The 21,425-nt window shown below is 38.8% G+C and overlaps 1 protein-coding gene across 1 annotated transcript in view; it reads left to right on the top strand.

Moving 5' to 3' along the window:
* Positions 1-21,425, top strand: part of NFATC3 (nuclear factor of activated T cells 3) — a 137,920-nt gene that overhangs the window by 61,349 nt on the left and 55,146 nt on the right. Inside the window, 1 exon segment of the mRNA XM_081217752.1 lies at positions 19,520-19,719. Within this exon segment, the coding sequence (XP_081073878.1) occupies positions 19,520-19,719 (200 nt within the window).

The raw sequence follows: 21,425 nt of genomic DNA, 5'->3' as shown, positions 1-21,425 counted from the left end.
CTAAGATCCCTGTGTGGTACAGTCAAAAAGAAAAGAAAAGAAAACAAAAACCTTTGACCATGGGTGCAAGGGTTTATTTCTAGGCTCTCTATTGTGTCCCATTGGTCTCTGTGTCTGTCTTTGTGCTAGTTCCACAGTGTTTTGATTGTGGTAGCTTTGTAATAAGCTTTGAAATCTGAAAGTGTGGGTCTTCAGTTTTGTTCTTTGTTTTTGAAGATTGTCTTGGCTATTCAGGGTCCCTTGAGATTCCATATGACTTTTAGGATGGATTTTTCTATTCTGCAAAAAATATCTTTGAGATTTTTATGCAGACTGCATTGAATCTGTAGATTGCTTTAGGTAGTATTGACATGTTAACAATAATAAATCTTCCAATCCATGAACATGGGGATGTTTTTCCATTTATTCATGTCTTCTTTAATTTTTTTCAGCAATGTTGTATAGTTTTCATTGTGTAAAACTTTCACCTCTTTGATTGAGTTAATTCCTAGGTATTTTATTCTTCTTGATGCTATTGTAAATGGAATTGTTTTCATAATTTCCTTTTCAGGTTGTTCACTGTGTATAGAAATGCAACTGATTTTCATGTGTTGACTTTGTGTCCTGCTACTTTGTTGAATTCATTTATTATCTCTAGCAGTTTTTGTTTTGGTTTTGGTAGAATCATTAGTGTTTTCTTTTTTTTAAAATTAATTAATTAATTTTTAGCTGTGTTGGGTCTTCGTTGCTGTGCACGGGCTTTCTCTAGTTGTGGTGAGCGGGGGCTACTCTTTGTTGTGGTGCACGGGCTTCTCATTGTTGTGGCTTTCTCTTGTTGTGGAGCATGGGCTCTGGTGCACAGACTTCAGTAGTTGTGGCACGTGGGCTCAGTAGTTGTGGCTTGTGGGCTCTAGAGCTCAGGCTCAGTAGTTGTGGCGCACGGGCTTAGTTGCTCCACGGTATGTGGGATCTTCCTGAGCCAGGGCTCGAACCTGTGTCCCTTATATTGGTAGGCAGATTTTTAACCACTGTGCCACCAGGGAAGCCCAGGGTTTTCTATATATAAGATTATATCATCTAAGAACAGAGATAATTTTGCTTCTTCCTTTCCAATTTGGATACCTTTTATTTCTTTTTCTTGCCTAATTGCTCTGGCTAGAACTTCCAGTACTATGTTGAAAAGAAGTGGTGAAAGCAAGCATCATTACTTGTTCCTGATCTTAGAGGAAAAACTTTCAGTCTTTCACCTTTGAGTATGTTGTTTGCTGTGGGGCTTCCTTCCTCCCTCCCTCCCTCCCTCCCTCTCTTCCTTCCCCCTTTCCTCCCTCCCTTCCTTCCTTCCCTCCCTCCCTCCCTCACTGGGTCTTTGTTGTGGCATGCGGGATCTTCATTGCTGCATGTTTTTAGTTGTGGCATGTGGACTTCTTAGTTGCTGCATGCGAACTCTTAGTTGTGGCATGCATGTGGGATCTAGTTCCTCGACCAGAGATCGAACCTGAGCCCCCTGCATTGGGAGCATGGAGTCTTACCCACTGGACCACCAGGGAAGTCCCAAATGGGTTTTTCATATATGGCTTTTATTATGTTGAGATATTTTCCTTCTATTCCTACTTTATTGAGTGTTTTTATCATGAAAGGGTATTGAATTTTGCCGAACGCTTTTTCTGAACCAGTTGAGATAATCATGTGATTTTTTTTCCCCTTCATTCTGTTAATGTGGTTTAGTACATTGATTGATATTCATGTGTTGAACCATTCTTGCATTCTGGGAATAAATCCCACTCGGTCATGGTGTATAATTCTTCTAATATGCTGCAGAATTTGGTTTGCCAGTATTTTGTTGAGGATTTTTCATCAGTGCTCATAAGGGATATTGGTCTGTAGTTTTCTTGTATTGTCTTCGTCTGGCTTTGGTATCAGGGTAATGCCGACTCCATGGAATGAGTTAGGAAGTGTTCCCTCCTCTTCAACTTATTTGAAGGTTTGAAGAAGATGAGTATTAGTTCTTCTTTAAATGTTTGGTTGAATTCACTGGGTCCAGGGCTTTGCTTTGTCAGGAGTTTTTTTTTTTTTTGGCTGTATTGGGTCTTCGTTTCTGCGCGCAGGCTTTCTTTAGTTGCGGTGAGTGGGGGGCTACTCTTTGTTGTGGTGCATGGGCTTCTCATTGTGGTGGCTTCCCTTGTTGCGGAGCACAGGCTCTAGGCACGTGGTCTCAGTAGTTGTGGCACATGGGCTTAGTTGCTCCGCGGCATGTGGGATCCTCCTGGACCAGGGCTCAAACCCATGTCCCCTGTATTGGCAGGCGTATTCTTAACCACTGTGCCACCATGGAAGCCCCTGTCAGGAGATTTCTAATTACCAGTTCAATCTTCTTACTAGTTAAAGGAATATTCATATTGTCTGTTTCTTTGTGGTTTAGTTTTAAGGGTTTGCGTTTCTAGGAATTTGTCCACTTCATGTAGGTTATCCAGTTTGCTGGTATACAGTTGTTCATAGTACTCTCTTATAATCCTTTTTTAAAAATAATTAATTAATTATTTTATTTTATTTTTTTGGCTGCGTTGGGTCTTCGTTGTGTGTGGGCTTTCTCTAGTTGCAGCGAGCGGGGGCTACTCTTCGTTGTGGTGCGTGGGCTTCTCATTGCGGTGGCTTCTCTTGTTTCAGAGCACGGGCTCTAGGTGCACGGGCTTCAGTAGTTGGGCTTGTGGGCTCTATAGACCGCAGGCTCAGTAGTTGTGGCGCACGGGCTTAATTGCTCTGCGGCATGTGGGATCCTCCCGGACCAGGGCTCGAACCCGTGTCCCCTGCATTGGCAGGCAGATTCTTAACTGCTGCGCCACCAGGGAAGCCCTAATCCTTTTTATTCCTGTAGAATTGGTAGTGTCATTTCTAATTTTAGTAATTCAGGTATTTTCTCCTTTTTTCTTGGTCTGTTGAGCTAAAAGTTTGTCAATTTTGATCTTTTTAAAGAACCAACTTTTTGGTTTCATTGATTTTTCTCTATTTTTTGTTTCCTGTTTCATTTACCTCTGCTCTGATCTTTATTACTTTCTTCTGCTAGCTTTAGGTTTAGTTTGTTCTTTTTCTAGTTCCTTAAGTTGTAAAGTTTTGTTCACAGCTAGAAATCAGATTCTCGCCCTCTTTTTTGTTTTTGTCTTTTTGATTGTTGTAAGCTGGTTTTGTTTTGTTTTTTTTTTGTTTTTTTTTGCCAAGGATCAGCCTGAGGTATGAACTTAAGGTCTTCTCTGGTCTTTTTTGAGCCTTTCCCTGGGCATGGGTGATTATTTTCTAATTTTCCCCAGAGATTCAGTTGTTTTTTAAATATCCTAGTCTTTAATGTGTGGCTTTTAGAAGGGGAAAAAGAAAAATGAGGTGCGGGTGTCACTACTTTAAATCCCCTGGGGGACTTGCCTTGTGGCGCAGTGGTTAAGAATCCGCCTGCCAGTGCAGGGGACAGGGGTTCGATCCCTGGTCCGGGGTGATCCCACATGCTGCGGGGCAACTAAGCCCATGTGCCACAACTCCTGAAGCCCATGCGCCTAGAGCCCATGCTCCACAACAAGAGAAGCCACTGCAATGAGAAGCCTGCGCACAGCAACAAAGAGTAGCCCCTGCTCACCACAACTAGAGAAAAACCGTGTGCAGCAATGAGGACCCAATGCAGCCAAAAATAAATAAGCAAAAAAAAAAATTTTTAAAAAGAACCATACAGCCAGTGTCTACTTCTTCCTTGTATTTTCTGTAATCTAATGAATTTATAGATGGAGAGTACAAAGTAGAAACTGAATGTCCTTTTATTATCAAATTGGGTTGATAGATGAAAAATATATGTAATCTCATTTCTTTTTATTGTTCATGGTTAGGGACTGTAGAATTATAGAGCACTGTTAAGAAACTTCTTCCAACTTCCCAGGAGGTTTTTTGGGTTTTACATACTCCACAATGTTTTTGTGTGGTGGGGGTAAAAAATTTCTGTAGTGCCTTCAGAATATACAAGCACAATAGAGAAATAGATGCAGTTTAAATTATTTTTATTTTTTATTTTTTTTAACATCTTTATTGGAGTATAATTGCTTTACAATGGTGTGTTAGTTTCTGCTGTATAACAAAGTGAATCAGCTATACATATACATATATCCCCATATCCCCTCCCTCTTGCATCTCCCTCCCACACTCCCTATCCCACCCATCTAGGTGGTCACAAAGCTCCGAACTGATCTCCCTGTGCTATGCAGCTGCTTCCCACTAGCTATCTGTTTTACATTTGGTAGCGTATATATATATCCATGCCACTCTCTCACTTCGTCCCAGCTTACCCTTCCCCCTCTCCACGTCCTCAAGTCCATTCCCTACGTCTGTGTCTTTATACCTGTCCTGCCCCTAGGTTCTTCAGAACCTTTTTTTTTTTTTTTAGATTCCATTTATATGTGTTAGCATACAGTATTTGTTTTTCTCTTTCTGACTTACTTCACTCTGTATGACAGACTGTAGGTCCATCCACCTCACTACAAATAACTCAGTTTCATTTCTTTTTTTTTTTTTTTTGTGGTACGTGGGCCTCTCACTGTTGTGGTCTCTCCCCTTGCGGAGCACAGGCTCTGGACGCGCAGGCTCAGTGGCCATGGCTCACGGGCCTAGCTGCTCTGCGGCATGTGGGATCTTCCCAGACCGGGGCACGAACCCGTGTCCCCTGCATCGGCAGGCGGACTCTCAACCACTGCGCCACCAGGGAAGCCCAGTTTCATTTCTTTTTATGGCTGAGTAATATTCCATTGTATATATGTGCCACATCTTCTTTATCCATTCATCTGTCGACGGACACTTAGGTTGCTTGCCATGTCCTGGCTATTGTAAATAGAGTGATGCAGTTTAATTTAAAATGAAACTAACTTGTTTACTTGTCAGGAAATTAATCTTTAATAAAGTTAACATAGTGTATAATGAGTACTTAATCAGATTATTTTTCTTATCCAAATTAGGAAAATTGTCTGTTTAATTAAAGTCAATAGCTTTTATTGGAGTCCTCTAATGAAAATACACATTTTCAGTCCTAGGATTCAAAGAGACTTTTGCAGGTCTTAACTTTCTGAATTTTGTTTTAGATGGTCTAACATAGTATAGAGTATATCTTTTAGAATAATGTTTAGGATTTAGAACAAATAATTTTAAAAGAATTTGGTTTAATGTTGACATTTATCCAAGAAATGCTAGACGCCAACATGCTCTTAAATTGCCTAATTTAGTGACATTTTGCATATTTGTTCTGTTGCTAATTGCAAAAATTGATTTTTTTGTAGTTCTTTGTAGTTTACAAAATGTTTTCTCAGAGTTTATATTTAATATTTGCTAAAGTTTTTTGAAAAGGGCAAGGCAAGTATATTGTACAGATAGATGATTTAAGATTACACTTAATGTAATTGGTAGAGATCTTAAACCCAGGTCTTTTGACTCTGCTGTTCCACTTTCATTGTACCATGTTGCCTCTTATAGTTATCTTATAATTTCACGTGCTTTTCATTTTATAAAGTACTTTCACACTATCTCCTTTAATTCTCTAAATAAGCCTTTTTAGAAAACCTGGTGTTTGATTTAAAGACAAGTGCTGTTTCTACAACGTTTGGAGCTCCTAATAAAAATCTTGGACCTTGTTTACCATTATTTTAGTTTAAGCTCTTTTAGATTAATTGTGGTAGGCTAACTACTATGACTAATAATCTCTAGTTCTTGTTGGTTTGGGACAGAAAAGTTTATTTTCTTTTGTATTGTCACTCTTGAATACAAGGTCTGTCTATTTTTTGATACAATCATGTTCATCACACAGCCTCCCTGGTCCCTGGGAAAAGGGAAGAAAGTATAGGAAAGGCACATAAGATACATGAACCTGGAAATTACTACCAATTATTACTACTCACTGTCCAGGAGTAATCACGTGCAAATGAGTGGCCCTACTCATTTGCAAGAGGACTAGGAAAGGTATACTATACAGTTCTATACATAAATCTTTGGTGGTCAGCTTGTCTTCTCGTCCACATTCCCTATACAGTGTTGGTCTTTAAGTACATTCAGGAGCTAATACTAGTAGCTAAATGACTGGTATGGGCTCTGCAGTCATACTGCTTGGGTTTGAATCCTGAGCTGTACTGTATCTTTGGCCAAGCAGTTTAACTTTTCTAGACCTTTTATTGAATCATTCATTGCTTAGTTTATTCGTTCACCTATCCTTTCACTCATTCAATAAATATTTTTTGATTGCTCAGTACATTATAGGCAATATTGTAGATGCTGGGGATCCAGAGATAAATACGACAGAAAAGGTCCCTGCCCTTATGGGTCTTTCTTGCATTATACTGAGAAGAGACAATGAGCAAATAAACAAAATAATATTAGAATGTATTAAGGGCTATATTGGAAATTAGAATATGATGGGATAGAGGTTAATTATGGAAGGAACGTTACCTCCAATTCCTTTTTTGTAGAATGAGAATAATATCACCTACCTAAGAGCTGGTGTGGGGATGCAATGAAACACTGCATGTAAAGAACATAGTAAATGTTCAGTAAATATTATTTGATATTATTACTTAGGCTTCTTTTAGCAGCTTGATCAATGTTCTGTGAACCCTGATGGAGAAAATGCAGCAGAATAAGATATCTACATTGGCATCTTAGAATTCAGCTGGGTTGATTGCTGTCATTTTAAAGAGCTGTGTTTGCATTCCATTGGCCAGTGTTGTATCAAAATGAAAAGAGAAAGAGCACTTAAGCACAAGTTCTATAAATCTTTCTGATACTCCCCAAAGGAGGATTTCAGATGTTCTCAATATAATTATATGGTGAGAGCCAAGAATTTTCTGAAGTATGTATTTCTTGAAATTTTAAAAACTCAAACTATGAAGCTGTTGAAAAATACCACCTACTTTCTAGCCAGCTAATAAATTAACTTTTTCTTTTATTCCAAGTAAATAATCTTATTCATTAATATGGTCTGCAAATATGTAATACACTCAGGGTAGTTTGTTATTGTAGCTGGGGATCCAAGAGGGGGAGTGGAATCAGACATGTTTCCTACTCTCATGAAATTTCTAGTTCAGTGAAGTTTGCAAACAAGGTAATAACAAAAGTATGATAAAGCCTTAATGGGGGAAATTCAGATCTCTCTGAGAGCAAATAGGGACCTAAAACCCAGATGAAGGGGTTGAATCAGGCACTGCTTATTTGAGTGAAGTTCCTAGCTAATTAATAAACATTAGCCAGGGAAAAGCTAAATACTAAGAAAGTGAAAGTATTAAGCAGAGGAAAGGGTTTAGAGCTACACTGTCCAATCCAGCAGCCACTAGCCACATTTAAATTTAAATTAACTAAAATTAAAAATTCAGTTCTTCACTTGCATTAACAACACTTCAAGGCTTGGTAGCCAGTGTGGGTAATGGTTACATTGCCTTTTGAACAAATGATGCTGTAGCAATTGGATATCCATAGACAAGAAAATAAACCTTAACCTAAACTTCACACCTTACACAACAATTGATATGACATGGATCATGGGGTTTTTTTTACAATGCAGATATAGAATATTTTCATCATTGCAGAAAGTTCTGTTGAGCAGTGCTGATTTAGAAGGCTCTGAGACCAAAGGAAATATGGCATGTTAATGAATTACAAGAAATACACAACAGTAGAATTTGATTTCATTTGTCCAAAAAGTATTAGTATTTTAGGAATTATCAGAAACATTTTATTCTCATTTTTCAAAATGTGAAAATCATTTGAAATTACATCAATTTTTAATTTAGTATAGGTAATGGCAACTGTATTTATATAAAAAATACACTGTTTATAGACCAAGATGAATATTCTTTAAGAGCTTTTACATTGTCTTTTTAACGAATGGTGCTGTAGCAGTTGGACATCTTTAAGCAAATAAAACCACCTTAACCTAAACCTCACATCTTATACAAAAATTAATTCAAAATGGATTGTTAAATTAAATGTGAATTGTAAAACCATAAAACTTTTAGAAGAAAGCATAGGAGAAAATCTTCAGGACCTCAAGCTATGAGAAAAGTTCTCGGGCATGATACTAGAAGAAAAAATTGATAAATTGGACTTCATCAAAATTAAAAACTTTAGCTCTGTGAAAGATCCTATTAAGAGGATGGAGGACTTCCCTGGTGGTCCAATGGTTGGGACTCAGCACTCCCAGTGCAGGGGGTACTGGTTCAATCCCTGGTCGAGGAACTAAGATTCCACATGCTGCACAGCATGGCAAACAAACAAACAAAAAGGATGGCAAAGACAGGCTATAGACAGGGAGAAAACATTTGCAAACCACATATCTGACAAAGATCTTGTATCTAGAATATATAAAGAACTTTGAAAACTCAACAGTAAAAAAGCAATTCAGGGGGCTTCCCTGGTGGCACAGTGGTTGGGAGTCCGCCTGCCAGTGCAGGGGACGCGGGTTTGAGCCCTGGTCTGGGAAGATCCCACATGCCGCAGAGCAACTGGGCCCGTGAGCCACAACTACTGAGCCTGTGCTCTAGAGCAACAAGAGAAGCCACTGCAATGAGAAGCCTATGCACGGCAACGAAGAGTAGCCCCCTCTCCGCAACTAGAGAAAGCCCGTGCACAGCAACAAAGACCCAGTGCAGCCAAAAATAAATAAATAAATAAAATAAAATTTTTAAAAATGCAATTCAGTTAAGAAATGGGCACAAGACATGAACAGACATTTTGCCAAGGAGGAGATAAGATGGCAAATAAGCACGTGAAAAGATTTTCCACATTATTAGCCATTAGAAAAATGCAAATTAAAACCACAATGAGATATCACTATATGCCTTATGGAACAGTTAAATAAAAAAATAGTGATCGGCTTCCCTGGTGGCACAGTGGTTGGGAGTCCTCCTGCCGATGCAGGGGACGCGGATTTGTGTCCCGGTCCGGGAAGATCCCGCATGCTGTGGAGCGGCTGGGCCCATGAGCCATGGCCGCTGGGCCTGCGCGTCCGGAGCCTGTGCTCCGCAACGGGAGAGGCCACAACAGTGAGAGGCCCGCGTACCGCAAAAAAAAAAAAAATAGTGATAATACTAAATGCTGGCAAGGATGCCAAGAAACTTTATCCCACCTAAACTGCTGTTAGGAATTTAAAATGGTATAACCACTCCGCAGGATAGTTTGTCAGGTTCTTAAAAAACTAAACTTGCATTTACCACGTGACCCAGGAATCACATTTGGCATTTATCACAGAAAAATAAAAACTTGTTCACACAATAACCTGTAAGGTTCATAGTGGTGTCATTTTTCTTAGTCAAAAATTAGAAACAAGCCAAACGGAAGAAGAGTTAAACAAACTGGTATATCCATACAATGCACTAGCTACTATACAGCAATAAAAAGGAACAAACTGTTGATACACACAGGTTGGAAGGTTCTCCATGGAACTATGCTGAGTGGAAAAAAAGGCAATCTCAAATGGTTACATACCGTGATTCCGTTTATATATATAACGTTCTCAAAATGGCAGAGCTACAGAGATGACACTAGATTAGTGGTTGCCAGGGAACAGGAACTGGTTGAAGACTGTGAATGTAAACGGGTAGCACAAGAGAGTTCCTTTGTGGTAATGGAAGAGTTCTGGATCATGACTGTTACGGTGGTTACTTGAATCTACATATGAGATAAAATTGCATAAAATTACACACATACTTTATTATACAGTGGTAAGTTTTATGAAGGAATAAATATTTTGAGCCTTATCCCAAAAGTTACTGAAATTTAAAATGGAGATTGTAGTATTTTTTTCCATAACTAGACTTTGTATTTCATTATACACCAAGATTCATTTCTAGGTGATGATTTTTTGTTTGATGTTGTTATATGTACATTTTCAGTTTGAAGCAATTTATATTTTGGAAATTTAATTTTGTATTTTTATTATCTCTACATTGTGTTGTCATGTTTCTAATATATTCAGATCCGCTCCCTCCAAGTAATGTAGCAGGACTGATAATAGAACTCCTCTTATTGAAGCTGCTTTAGTCTGTCGTATACCTTCAGGCTTTAACCCTCCAGCTTTAGTTAAATTAAGCAGGCACAGACCTTTGCTATGGAAACGTACAGAAACATAACAAACAACTTAGCTTACTTTCTTCTACAAAGCAGAAGGTGACCTGAAGAGAAGTATCCTGATACTAGATGAAAGATTTTAGAGAATAGTGTTAACAGTAGCAATAATTTGTTGCCTATAACATTGGCAGCAAATAGGATGGGATGGAATGATAGTCTAATTAATTTATTTGATGTTCTTTTAAAGTCCTTGAGTTGCAAAGGAGAACCCCTATTTTTCTTATGCTGTAGTATATATGCTTGGAGCAGATGTTGGCTGAAATATGTGTTATGAAATATATTCCCTTTGAAATCTTATATGCCTGATTACCTTCCCCCATCACTGGCTCATTTTACTATCAAAGTATAAAGGACAGGTGGCTTATGTCTTTGCCAAGCTGGTATTAATATGAGTCATCTAATATGACTGGGATACTTTGGAATATAGTACTTACTGGTATGTTACGTGATATTTGGGTAACTTAATAGATAGCAATAAAATTTTTAGTTTGTATTTTCTATTTTAGATTTTACTACTTCATTTTAAACGGCTACTTTAGTGGTTATAATTCTTTTTTTTTTTTTTTTTTTTTGCGGTATGTGGGCCTCTCACTGTTGTGGCCTCTCCCGTTGCGGAGCACAGGCTCCGGATGCGCAGGCTCAACAGCCATGGCTCATGGGCCCAGCCGCTCCGCGGCATGTGGGATCTTCCCAGACCGGGGCACGAACCCGTGTCCCCCGCATCGGCAGGCAGACTCTCAACCACTGCGCCACCAGGGAAGCCCTATAATTCTTATTTAAATAATTCTGTTGACTAACCTCGTGTTATTTTGTTCCACCAAATTGTACTCTCTCATTCCAAAATTCACTCATTCAGCAATGATTAAATGCCCATAACGTGATAGGTACTATACTAGGCTCTGGAGATAACAAGAATGACACTGCCCCCTTCACAGTACTTGGAGGCAAGTGATAAAGTTGTTGGTACTTCTTCCTCCACTACAAGAACAGTTGGTTCCATAGAATAATTTGTTCAATGTAAGATTAAACATGAAAGGGCAACAATAAGTATAGCAGAAAGGATGATTAGCCATGAGTTTGGAGTAGTTCCTTGATTTTTCTTAGCTTCAGATTCTTCATCTATAAACTGGAAAAAATGGCGTGTACTCCACAGGAGTTTTAGAATTACATAAACTAATTTAGTTAAAGTATATTACCACTTTCTACCTTTACTTTTTCACCTCTGTATCCAAATTTGGATGACTCTCATTCTACATTATCACTTACCCCATCTGCCTCCATACAAACCAAAAGGGAAAAGTGACTGAACCATATTTGTGTGCATATGCATACATACACCCACACTGTTACTATTTCTTCTTTAGTTATTGATTTATTTAGGCTTTATTTTTTTTTTTACTGTAATCATGTTGGCATTTTATTTTTTATGGAATATTTTCCATTCAATTCAAGCTTTAACATTTATTAACTTGTTTATACCAAAATATGTAAAAAGAAATCAAAACTGAAATATTGATAGATTTCTTAAATACACAAATATTTAAATATTTACAGAAAACTGCAATTTCCAGTTAAATATACTAGGTTAAACACATGTTTTTACCTTCATTAGACATTAAACAGTTACAACTTAAGCTTGTTGGTTGGAGAGAAAGAACCAAAAATTAAGAAGCACAAATCATTTTATACTAAAGAACCTTGGAAAGGCTCAGGGTGTTGAGGCACTGGTGTCTCTGAAAGTGGGATGTGGGCTTCCCTGGTGGCGCAGTGGTTGAGAGTCTGCCTGCCGATGCAGGGGACACGGGTTCGTGCCCCAGTCCAGGAAGATCCCACATGCCGTGGAGCGGCTAGGCCCGTGAGCCATGGCCGCTGAGCCTGCGCGTCCGGAGCCTGTGCTCTGCAACAGGAGAGGCCACAACAGTGGGAGGCCCGCGTACTGCAAAAAAAAAAAAGTGGGATGTGAGGTGAGGCCAAAAACAGAAATATTGTTGAAGGTCTACAAAAGAAGCAGTTAAACTTCCCAGATTTTTCTCCCTTATGTTGTATAACGAAGTGATAACCACTGGCTTACCTTGGGAGGATTCTGGAGATTTATTCTTTAGAGGGAGTGAAATAGAAGTTCTAGGTTCTAGAATAACTAAAGTCAGGGCTTGAGGATCTGTACAGAAAATGGGGTGGGGATGAAAGGGGAGGCATAATGAAAGTCTGTGTACTGAATAGGGAGAGCTTTTACTCCTCTTAACTCCCAAAATGCTTGCAGTAGGTTTATGTTCCCTAGACTGGAGACTGGAGGATTTGCTTTTAGCCAAACTGGTCCAAGATAAAATACCAGTGTGCCTCTTGACTTGCAAATCTTCTAAGGCTAGTGGTTCTCAACCCTATCAGACCCAACCCCACTCTTTTAAAATTTTAAACAAATATTTTATAATACTTTATTTACCTGAAATGGAAATTCAAGGACAATATAATCAGCCTACACGTGTAATTTTAGAAATACCAATATAATACTTTTATTATTAAGGGGAAATAAATTTAGAAAACAGTTATAAACAAATTATAACAAAAAGTTATATTTCAAAATGAAAAGGCTTGGTAATGACTATAGAGAAAACAATGAAATAATCAGATACTTGTACCTACAGCATCACTACATCACACTTGCACATAGGCAAGTGTGTTGATCAGCAACCTAAATTCCACAAGTGAGTGGCATTATTAGCAATGACATGATTTTCTGAAATGATCAACTCTTGCTAAAGTTTACCTCGGGAATTCCCTGGCGGTCCAGTGGTTAAGACTCTGTGCTTGCAATGCAGGAGGTGCGGGTTCGATCCCTGGTCGGTGAGCTAAGATTCCACGTGCTGCGCAGAGTGGCCAAAATAAATAAAGTTTACCTCAGTTTACATGCAGTTGCATTCATGAAAAATTCATATGTGTTAAAACTGCGATTTGGGTGGTATTTATATATACTAAGGAGTTGGGTTCCAAGTTCGTAAACGTTTCTGTATACCGAATATATATGATGGGACATTCTGAAGTTCTGTGCAACATAGGCTAGTTCCTCTCTTTGAAGAACAATGATTATCTCGTGCATTGATAGGAGTTTGAATTTCTGGCCCCTTTCCATTAAATACCTATATGCACTTCACTCATCATGTTGCCATAGTCATTCATTTATAAATTGACTGAGCCTGTTTTGCAGCAACAATGGCAGAGTAGTTAAGATAGAGAGTATACTGGCACTCTCATCATTTTACGCTGCTGCTCAGGGAGCTACAAATCACAGTGATGCAGTTAAAACTCAGTAGTGTTTAAAGTGCTATGAGTACTGAAACTTTCACAGTGCATACTCATCATGTCATCATGATGTCATCATTCTACTCATCATGTCAAAACAAGAAACAGACAGGATTTCAGTCATCCTTTTAAAGCACAGTAGACTGTATTTTGTTATTGTGCAATAACACTATGGCTGGGCTAAAAGAACGTATGTATTATATGGCCTCACATTTCCATCTAGATGTCTCACTGTTAGCTTGAATACCACATGACTAACATTGAAAACATTACCTTATCTTCCTCCAAACCTTTTCTAAATCAGTGACTTCTTCATTTCTTTATTTGCTAGTGATACCATCATTCTCTTGGGTACTGAAGCTCAGAACTTCTAATTTCTTTGTTCCCTTCTCTTTATTATTCTATACGTAGCCAGTTACAAAAAATCTCTTTAGGATCTCATAAGAAAGACTTATTGCATTAATCCTCCTTCATTTCTATTTTCTATTTATGTTCTCACTTCTACCCTTCTTTAAACTTTCAGTACACGTGATTTTAGTGCTTCAGCCTGTTAGCTGGTTTCCATGATTTCGTCTTTTCTCTCCTTATCAGAGCTTTAATTGCTTTTTATCATGTGCTTCCCTATATCCTATATTATTATTATTAATAAATTTCTGCCTGTTAAGGTGTTCACTAATTCCTTAAGATTTGATACATGCCACTTGTTCTTTTTTTGTGTGTCACCTATATAATACTGGCTGAAGCAGTGACATTTGATATAGATATTTACATAATGGATCCTCAGTAAAAAGAGGAAGGGGTGGAGTGGTGAACAAGACAAAGTTTCTGCCTTTTGGGAACTTATGTGGTAATAAGGAAAACAGATATAAACACATGTATAAAATAATTTTTAAAAATTAATTAGTTTATTTATTTATTTTTGGCTCCATTGGGTCTTCATTGCTGCCTACAGGCTTCTCTAGTTGTGGAGAGCGGGGGCTACTGTTCGTTGCGGTGCGTGGGCTTCTCATTGCGGTGGCTTCTCTTGTTGTGGAGCACGGGCTCTAGGCGTGCGGGCTTCAGTAGTTGTGGCATGCAGGCTCAGTAGTTGTGGCATGCAGGCTCAGTAGTTGTGGCTCGCAGGCTCTAGAACACAGGCTGAGTAGTTGTGGCACACGGGCTTAGTTGCTCCGCGGCATGTGGGATCTTCCCGGACCAGGGCTCAAACCCGTGTCCCCTTAACATTGGCAGGCGGATTCTTAACCACTGCGCCACCAGGGAAGTCCCTAAAATACTTTTGATAGGGCTAAATACTATGAAAAATAATAAAACAGGATAAAGGGATAGAAATGTGATGTTTTAGATAGGGTGGTTTTCTCTGAGAAGTTGACCTTTGAGTGTAGAGCTGAAGGAGTGAAGTGATATGAAGATCAGAGGGAAGAATATTCCAGAGGGACAAAATATTAAGTATGAAGGTCCTGAGGTTAGGAATGAGCTTGAGTGGTTCATGCAATAAGGCCAAGATGGCCAGAGCAGACTGTGGAAGGGAGAGAGTAGGAGAAGGTAAGGCAACAAGGTAGCCAGGGCCCAGATCACACAGGACTTGTAAATCATCATAGGGCATTTGAATTTAGTTCTGAGTATGGAAGGAAGCCATTAGAGAGTTCTGAGCAGGGGTGTAAAGTTATCTGGTTAATATTACAAGTTTGTTCTGACTCCTGGACAGAGAATAGGCTATCAGGGAGCAAGAGTAAGAACAGGGAGAGCAGTTATAAGGCTATTGCATTGGTCCAGGCTTTATTTGCTTCTCTGTAAAGGCACAGGGCTGAAAATCATCCTGGGTAAATTATTTTATCTGATAATAGGCAAAAGACTTCATGTCCTTTCCTGGGTAGAGGAGGATAATCAATAAATTATGATGTTGCTTGGTTACAAACTCCACCGTAAAGCCAGGGATGAGCAAGCAGGAGGGAGTAAAGCAGTCACCTGAAGGACAACATAATCAAATAAAACTCCTTCTACATATTTGAAACTGACTAGATTCCATACTTAGAATCTGGATGCACACTAATAGCTAACGTTTGTTAGGTACATGCCAGACACTGTACTAGGCACTCTATATTTGCTATCATGTGTCAGGATACTTTACAAAACCATAGTGAAGAAACAGAAGAGAATTTCTTTTAAGGTTATTAGGTAGCTCATAAAATCTCAGGTTTGGAAGCTATGTGGCCTAGAACAGTGTGCAGCCACCCTACCCAGTTTTGCTCTAGTGAAAACATCACTGACACTGTGACTCACAATCCCAACTTGTAGGGACAGTGCTTAGGACTGGGCATCAGAAACTCCACCACTACCGTCTTGAAGAGCTGGGCACTCCACTGTGCTTACCAAAAAATTGACTTTAGGCAGTCTGTGTTATCATATTGCACCCTTGCTGGTTCAATGGAATAAAACAGCCATAGAGCAGATCTTCCTCCCAGAGGCATTTGGGGCCAAAAGTAGGAGTGGGAATTGCTGAGCAAGATCTGTCTGAAATTTGTAAGATCTCCACCAAGTGCACGTAAGCCACCACCTCAAAGCAGAGGAATCTGACTAAAACTGCAGTAAAGCCGATACAACTTAAGAACTGTGACCTGACCAAAAAATAAAATAAAAAAAAAAATAGCATGCCTCTTTCTGAAGGTAAATACTTGCTACTTCAGTTCCTAGAGTTCTTCTATACAAAATGTCTAGTATATGTTAAACTATACATACACACACAAGAAAGTGTGACCCACAGCTAAGAGAAAACAATCAATAGAAGCTGGCCCAGAGGTGGCCTAAATCTAACTCTGTGTCTGGGTTGGAGTTATCAGAAAGAGACTTGAACATAACAATGATGAAAATGCTAAATTATCTAGTAGAAAAGGTGGGCTAAGTATGTGAAGAGATGAAGGAATTTCAATAAAGACATGGGAAAAAATTTTTCTAATCAAAAGGATAATGATAAGGACAAAGATACAAGAAGAGAAAACTACAGACTAATATCCGTAAAGAATATAAGCACAAAAATCCTCAAAAAAAAACTAGCAAACCAAATCCAGCAGCACATTAAAAGGATTATACAGCATGACCAAGTGGGATTTACCTCAGAAATGCAGATGATTCAACATATGAAAATCAGTTGTTGTAATATGCCATACTAATAGAATGAAGGCATAAAAACCACATGATCATCTCAGTTGACACCAAAGGCATCTGACAAAACGTACCAGCGTATCATTTAAAAAAAAAAAAGCAGCAAACTAAGAAAAGGGGGAAAGTCCTTAACATGATCAAGGTCATTTATGAAAAGCCCACAGCTAATAACATCATACTTAATGGTAAAAGACTGAAAGCTGTTCCCCTAAGATCAGGAGCAAGACAAGGATGCTTGCTTTCGCCACTGCTATTCAACATTTGTGCTGGAAGTTCTAGCCAGAGCTGTTAGGCAATAAAAAGAAATAAAAGACATCCAAATTGGAAAGGAAGAGGTAAAGTTATCTCTATTAACAGATGACATGCTCACATACTTTAAAAACCCCAAATAATCCCCAAGAAAGCTGCTAGAGCTAATAAATGAGTTTACGAAGTTTCAGGGTAGGAGATCAACACATACTTACCGATTGTGTTTCTGTGTATCAGTGATCAACAACCCTAAGAGGACATTAAGAAAGCAGTTTTCATTTACAATAGCATCTAAAAGTATTAAATACTTAGGAATTAATTTAACCAAGAAGGTATAAGGACTTGTATGCTGAAAACTGTAAAATATTTCTGAAAGAAATAAAAATAAATGGAAATATATAAAGTGAAAATAAAATCCGAATATACATGAAACAAAAATAAATAAAGACATTCCGTGTTCATGGAGAGGAGACTTAATTAACATTGTTAAGATATCAGTACTGCCCAAAGCAGTCTACAGATTTAATGCAATACTTACCCAAATTCCAACAACCCTTTTTGCAGAATGGAAAAGCATATCCTCAAATTTATAATGGGGACTTCCCTGGTGGCGCAGTGGTTAAGAATCTGCCTACCAATGCAGGGAGCAGGGTTTGAGCCCTGGTCCAGGAAGATCCCACATGCTGCAGAGCAGCTAATCCCATGCGCCACAACTACTGGGCCCATGTGCCACAACTACTGAAGCCTGCGTGCCTAGAGCCCATGCTCTGCAACGAGAAGCCACTGCAATGAGAAGCCTGCGCATCACAACAAAGAGTAGCCGCTGCTTGCCGCGAATAGAGAAAGCCCGCGCACAGCAACGAAGACCTAACGCAGCCATAAATAAATAACTCTATTTTTTAAAAAATTCATATGGAATTGCAAGGGGCTTCAAATAGCTGAAACAATCCTGAAAAAGAAGAGTAAAGTTGGAGGACCCCCTTTCCCTGACTTGTAACATACTACAAAGCTACAGTATTTTAAACAGTATGATACTGGCATAAAGACAGACCAATGAAATAGAATAGAAAGCCCAGAAATAAGCCCTAACATGTATGATCAATTCATTTTTGATAGGGTTCCAAAACCATTAAGTAGGAGAAATGACAGTCTTTTCAACAAATGGTGTTGGGAAAATTAGGTATCCCCATGCAAAATAATGTAGTTGGGTCCTTACCTTACATTATATACAAAAATTAACTAAAAATGGATCAAAGACCTAAAACTATAAAATTCGTAGAAGAAAACATGAGGAAAATCTTCTCAACAATGGATTTGGTAATGGTTTCTTAAGTATGACACCTAAAGCACAGGCAACAAAAGAAACAAAAAAAATTAGACTCCATCAAAATTTAAAAACTTTTGTGCATCAAAGGACACAACCAAGAAGGTGAAAAGACAGCCTGCAGAATGGGAGATAATATTTGCAAATCACATAACTGCAAGGGATTAATATTCAGAATATATAAAGAAGTTGTACAACTCAGCATCAAAACTAATATAAATGCACACCCATATGTACTCCCAAAGAATGTTGAGTTTTTTTGTTTAAGCAGGCACTTAACTTGGTTGAAGTCAACCTGTAAAATCTGTCTCTCTGTGGTTGGTGGTAGTTTATAATCTCATTTCAGTTATTTTAGCCTTAGGCTGCTTGGATCTATCCTGTTCTTGAATGGTTTACAGGTCAGCCAGAGGATTGGGCGGAGTCTATATATATATATAAAATTTGGAGCTTCTCCTCTCTGGCTGTCTCTTTTCTGGGATTTGCCTCTTTCTTTCCAGAGGTTGTGACAGACTGTCCTTGGTTCTTCAAGCCCTTCAGACTGTAGATTTCTTTGGTAGTTTTAGTCTCACTGTAAGGCATGGACTGTGGCTTTCCCTCAGGTTAAAAGCCTTAAAAACAGGAAACACACCTTTTGTTATTCTCTTCTTACATGTGTCAGTTTGTTTCCAGTATCTGCTTACTTTGGTGTTCTCTCCATTCTTTCAAGGTGGGTCCAATGGGTGCTACTCAGCCATCAGACTGGACATAGGAGTCTCCCTAAGTGCTTTAGGCTCTGTTTCTTTTAACTGCCTCCTTTCTTGTGGTCACTGTTTTTACCTCCAGCACCTCCTGGTCATCACCCTTATTAATCCTGTGTAGCCATCTTAATCTCAGCAGTAGTGAAGGGTACCAAAGAAAGTCAAGTAGCCTAGCTTGTTAAGTCAGCTGAAATTTTAACTTGGAAACATGCAGTAGGATTTTTCAGATCCTTTCTACTAAAAGTGTCTCTGATTTTAACAGCCCATTATAGGACCTTCCCACATACCCTGATCTTTAGGTCTGGTCTGGATGGTTAATGTTGCCTGGAGCACAGAATCAACATTTCTTTTGTATTCTCCACAGCACTCTACCAAGGCTTTTCAAAATTTAGGTTGATCTAGATTTTAATTAAAAAAACTTCCCTCATCCCTTTGTAATATATTGCAGCATTTTATAACTCTTAAAATATTTCTGTGATTTAGAGGGCTGTTCACTTATTACTTGTTTTTATTATTATCTTTTTTGAAATAACATTTTATGTATCAATAGTATATGATACAAATATAATAGACTTACTCTTGTAAGCTTATTGTAAAATGCATGGATAATGAATTGTATTTTTCTGTGTTTGCTCTTCCAAATTAGCTCCTGGGCTATAGTGAAAAGCCGGTAAATCTACAGATGTTTATTGGAACAGCAGATGATCGATATTTACGGCCTCATGCATTTTACCAGGTGCATCGGATCACTGGGAAGACAGTTGCTACTGCAAGCCAAGAGATAATAATTGCCAGCACAAAGGTTCTGGAAATTCCACTTCTTCCTGAAAACAATATGTCAGCCAGGTATCTTGAAACATATCCCAAAATGGACTGTTCTTTCTTTTCCTAAAATAACTTTCAGAAGAAAAGTATATTTATTTTTATAGTACAAAAATAAGTCATTGGGGCTTCCCTGGTAGCGCAGTGGTTGAGAGTCCGCCTGCCGATGCAGGGGATGCGGGTTCGTTCCCCGGTCTGGGAAGATCCCACATGCCGCGGAGCGGCTGGGCCCATGAGCCATGGCCGCTGAGCCTGCACGTCCGGAGCCTGTGCTCCGCAACAGGAGAGGCCACAACAGTGAGAGGCCTGCGTACCGCAAAAAAAAAAAAAAAGTCATTGTTCTAAATTAACTGAATAACATTATGTAAATAATTATAGTATATTTGCTAAGGTTGGTACCACATTTCCATAAAGAAAATTCTATTCAGCAAAAGTTTATGACCATGTAGTACCAGCCAAGCATCATGCCAGGTGATAGAGACAAAAGTATATGGACTTTTTTTCAAGTAGCTCACAGTCTAATAGGGTAGACAGTAAGTAAACAATTGCAGTAAAATTATGATTGTTAAGTTTCCTTGAGGAAAACTTCAACTCTACTTCCAGGTGTCCCATTTCACCCGTTTCCAAATAAAATGAGGTGGCCAACTTCTGAATGAGAATGCAGTAGAGTTTTGTTCAGGTGGATTAGTTAGGAATATATATAGTACCTGTAACAGAAACCTGAAATGCAGTGGCTTAAACAGCTAGAGGTTTAATTTTTTATTCCATAAAAGAAATATACACATAGGCATCTTAGGGCTAGCACAGTGGTTCCATAAGTCATTGGGGCCCCAAGCTGCTTCTGTTTTTTCTTCTCTGCTATTATTAGCATGTGGTTTCCATCCTCAAGATTGCCTTATGATCCACAATAGCTACTGGAGCTCTAGCCATCATAACTGTAATCCTGGAAGGAATAGGAAGAATGGGTAAGAGGAAGGGTAAGAGAGAACTTCCATCTGAGTCAGGCCTCTTTAAAGAGCTTTTCCCAGAAACGTATCCAACACCTTTACTACATCTCATAGATCATCCTTGTATATAAGGAAGACCTGGGTATGTTTTTTTTTTTTACCTGAGTGCATTGCCACCGCTAACAAGATGGGGGTCTGTTACTAAGAAAAACAGAAAAAAAGAATATTTAGTAGGCAACTAGGTTCTGCCACAACCAGGTATGTGAAACTTACAGTGTAGTTTGTTAGAGAAATTGGTTCAAACTATAATATAGGTCTTTCTTAAGATGGCAATGATATCTGTCCCAGGTTATTGCAAGAATAGTCCTATTAAAATCAGATTTCAGTCTCGAGTTCTTCTCTTTTAAATTTATATTTAAATAACTTTTTTTAAATTTTTTTTTTTTTTTTTTTTTTGTGGTATGCGGGCCTCTCACTGTTGTGGCCTCTCCCGTTGCGGAGCACAGGCTCCGGACGCGCAGGCTCAGCGGCCATGGCTCACGGGCCCAGCCGCTCCATGGCATGTGGGATCTTCCCAGACCAGGGCACGAACCCGTGTCCCCTGCATCGACAGGCGGACTCTCAACCACTGCGCCACCAGGGAAGCCCTAAATAACTTTTTAGGTAAACTGAATATACCCCTGAGGACATAGTAACTTATGACATAATTGTACTAGTATAAAATAAGAATTGCCTCTTATCTACTTATCACCAGAAAAGACAAGTTAATACTGATTTAAATAA

The sequence above is a fragment of the Mesoplodon bidens genome (assembly GCF_964165515.1).
Source record: "Mesoplodon bidens genome assembly, chromosome: 18".
Lineage (NCBI taxonomy): Eukaryota > Metazoa > Chordata > Mammalia > Artiodactyla > Ziphiidae > Mesoplodon > Mesoplodon bidens.
The sequence above is the reverse complement of the archived record's forward strand: the minus strand, read 5'-3'. Positions and strand labels throughout refer to the sequence as shown.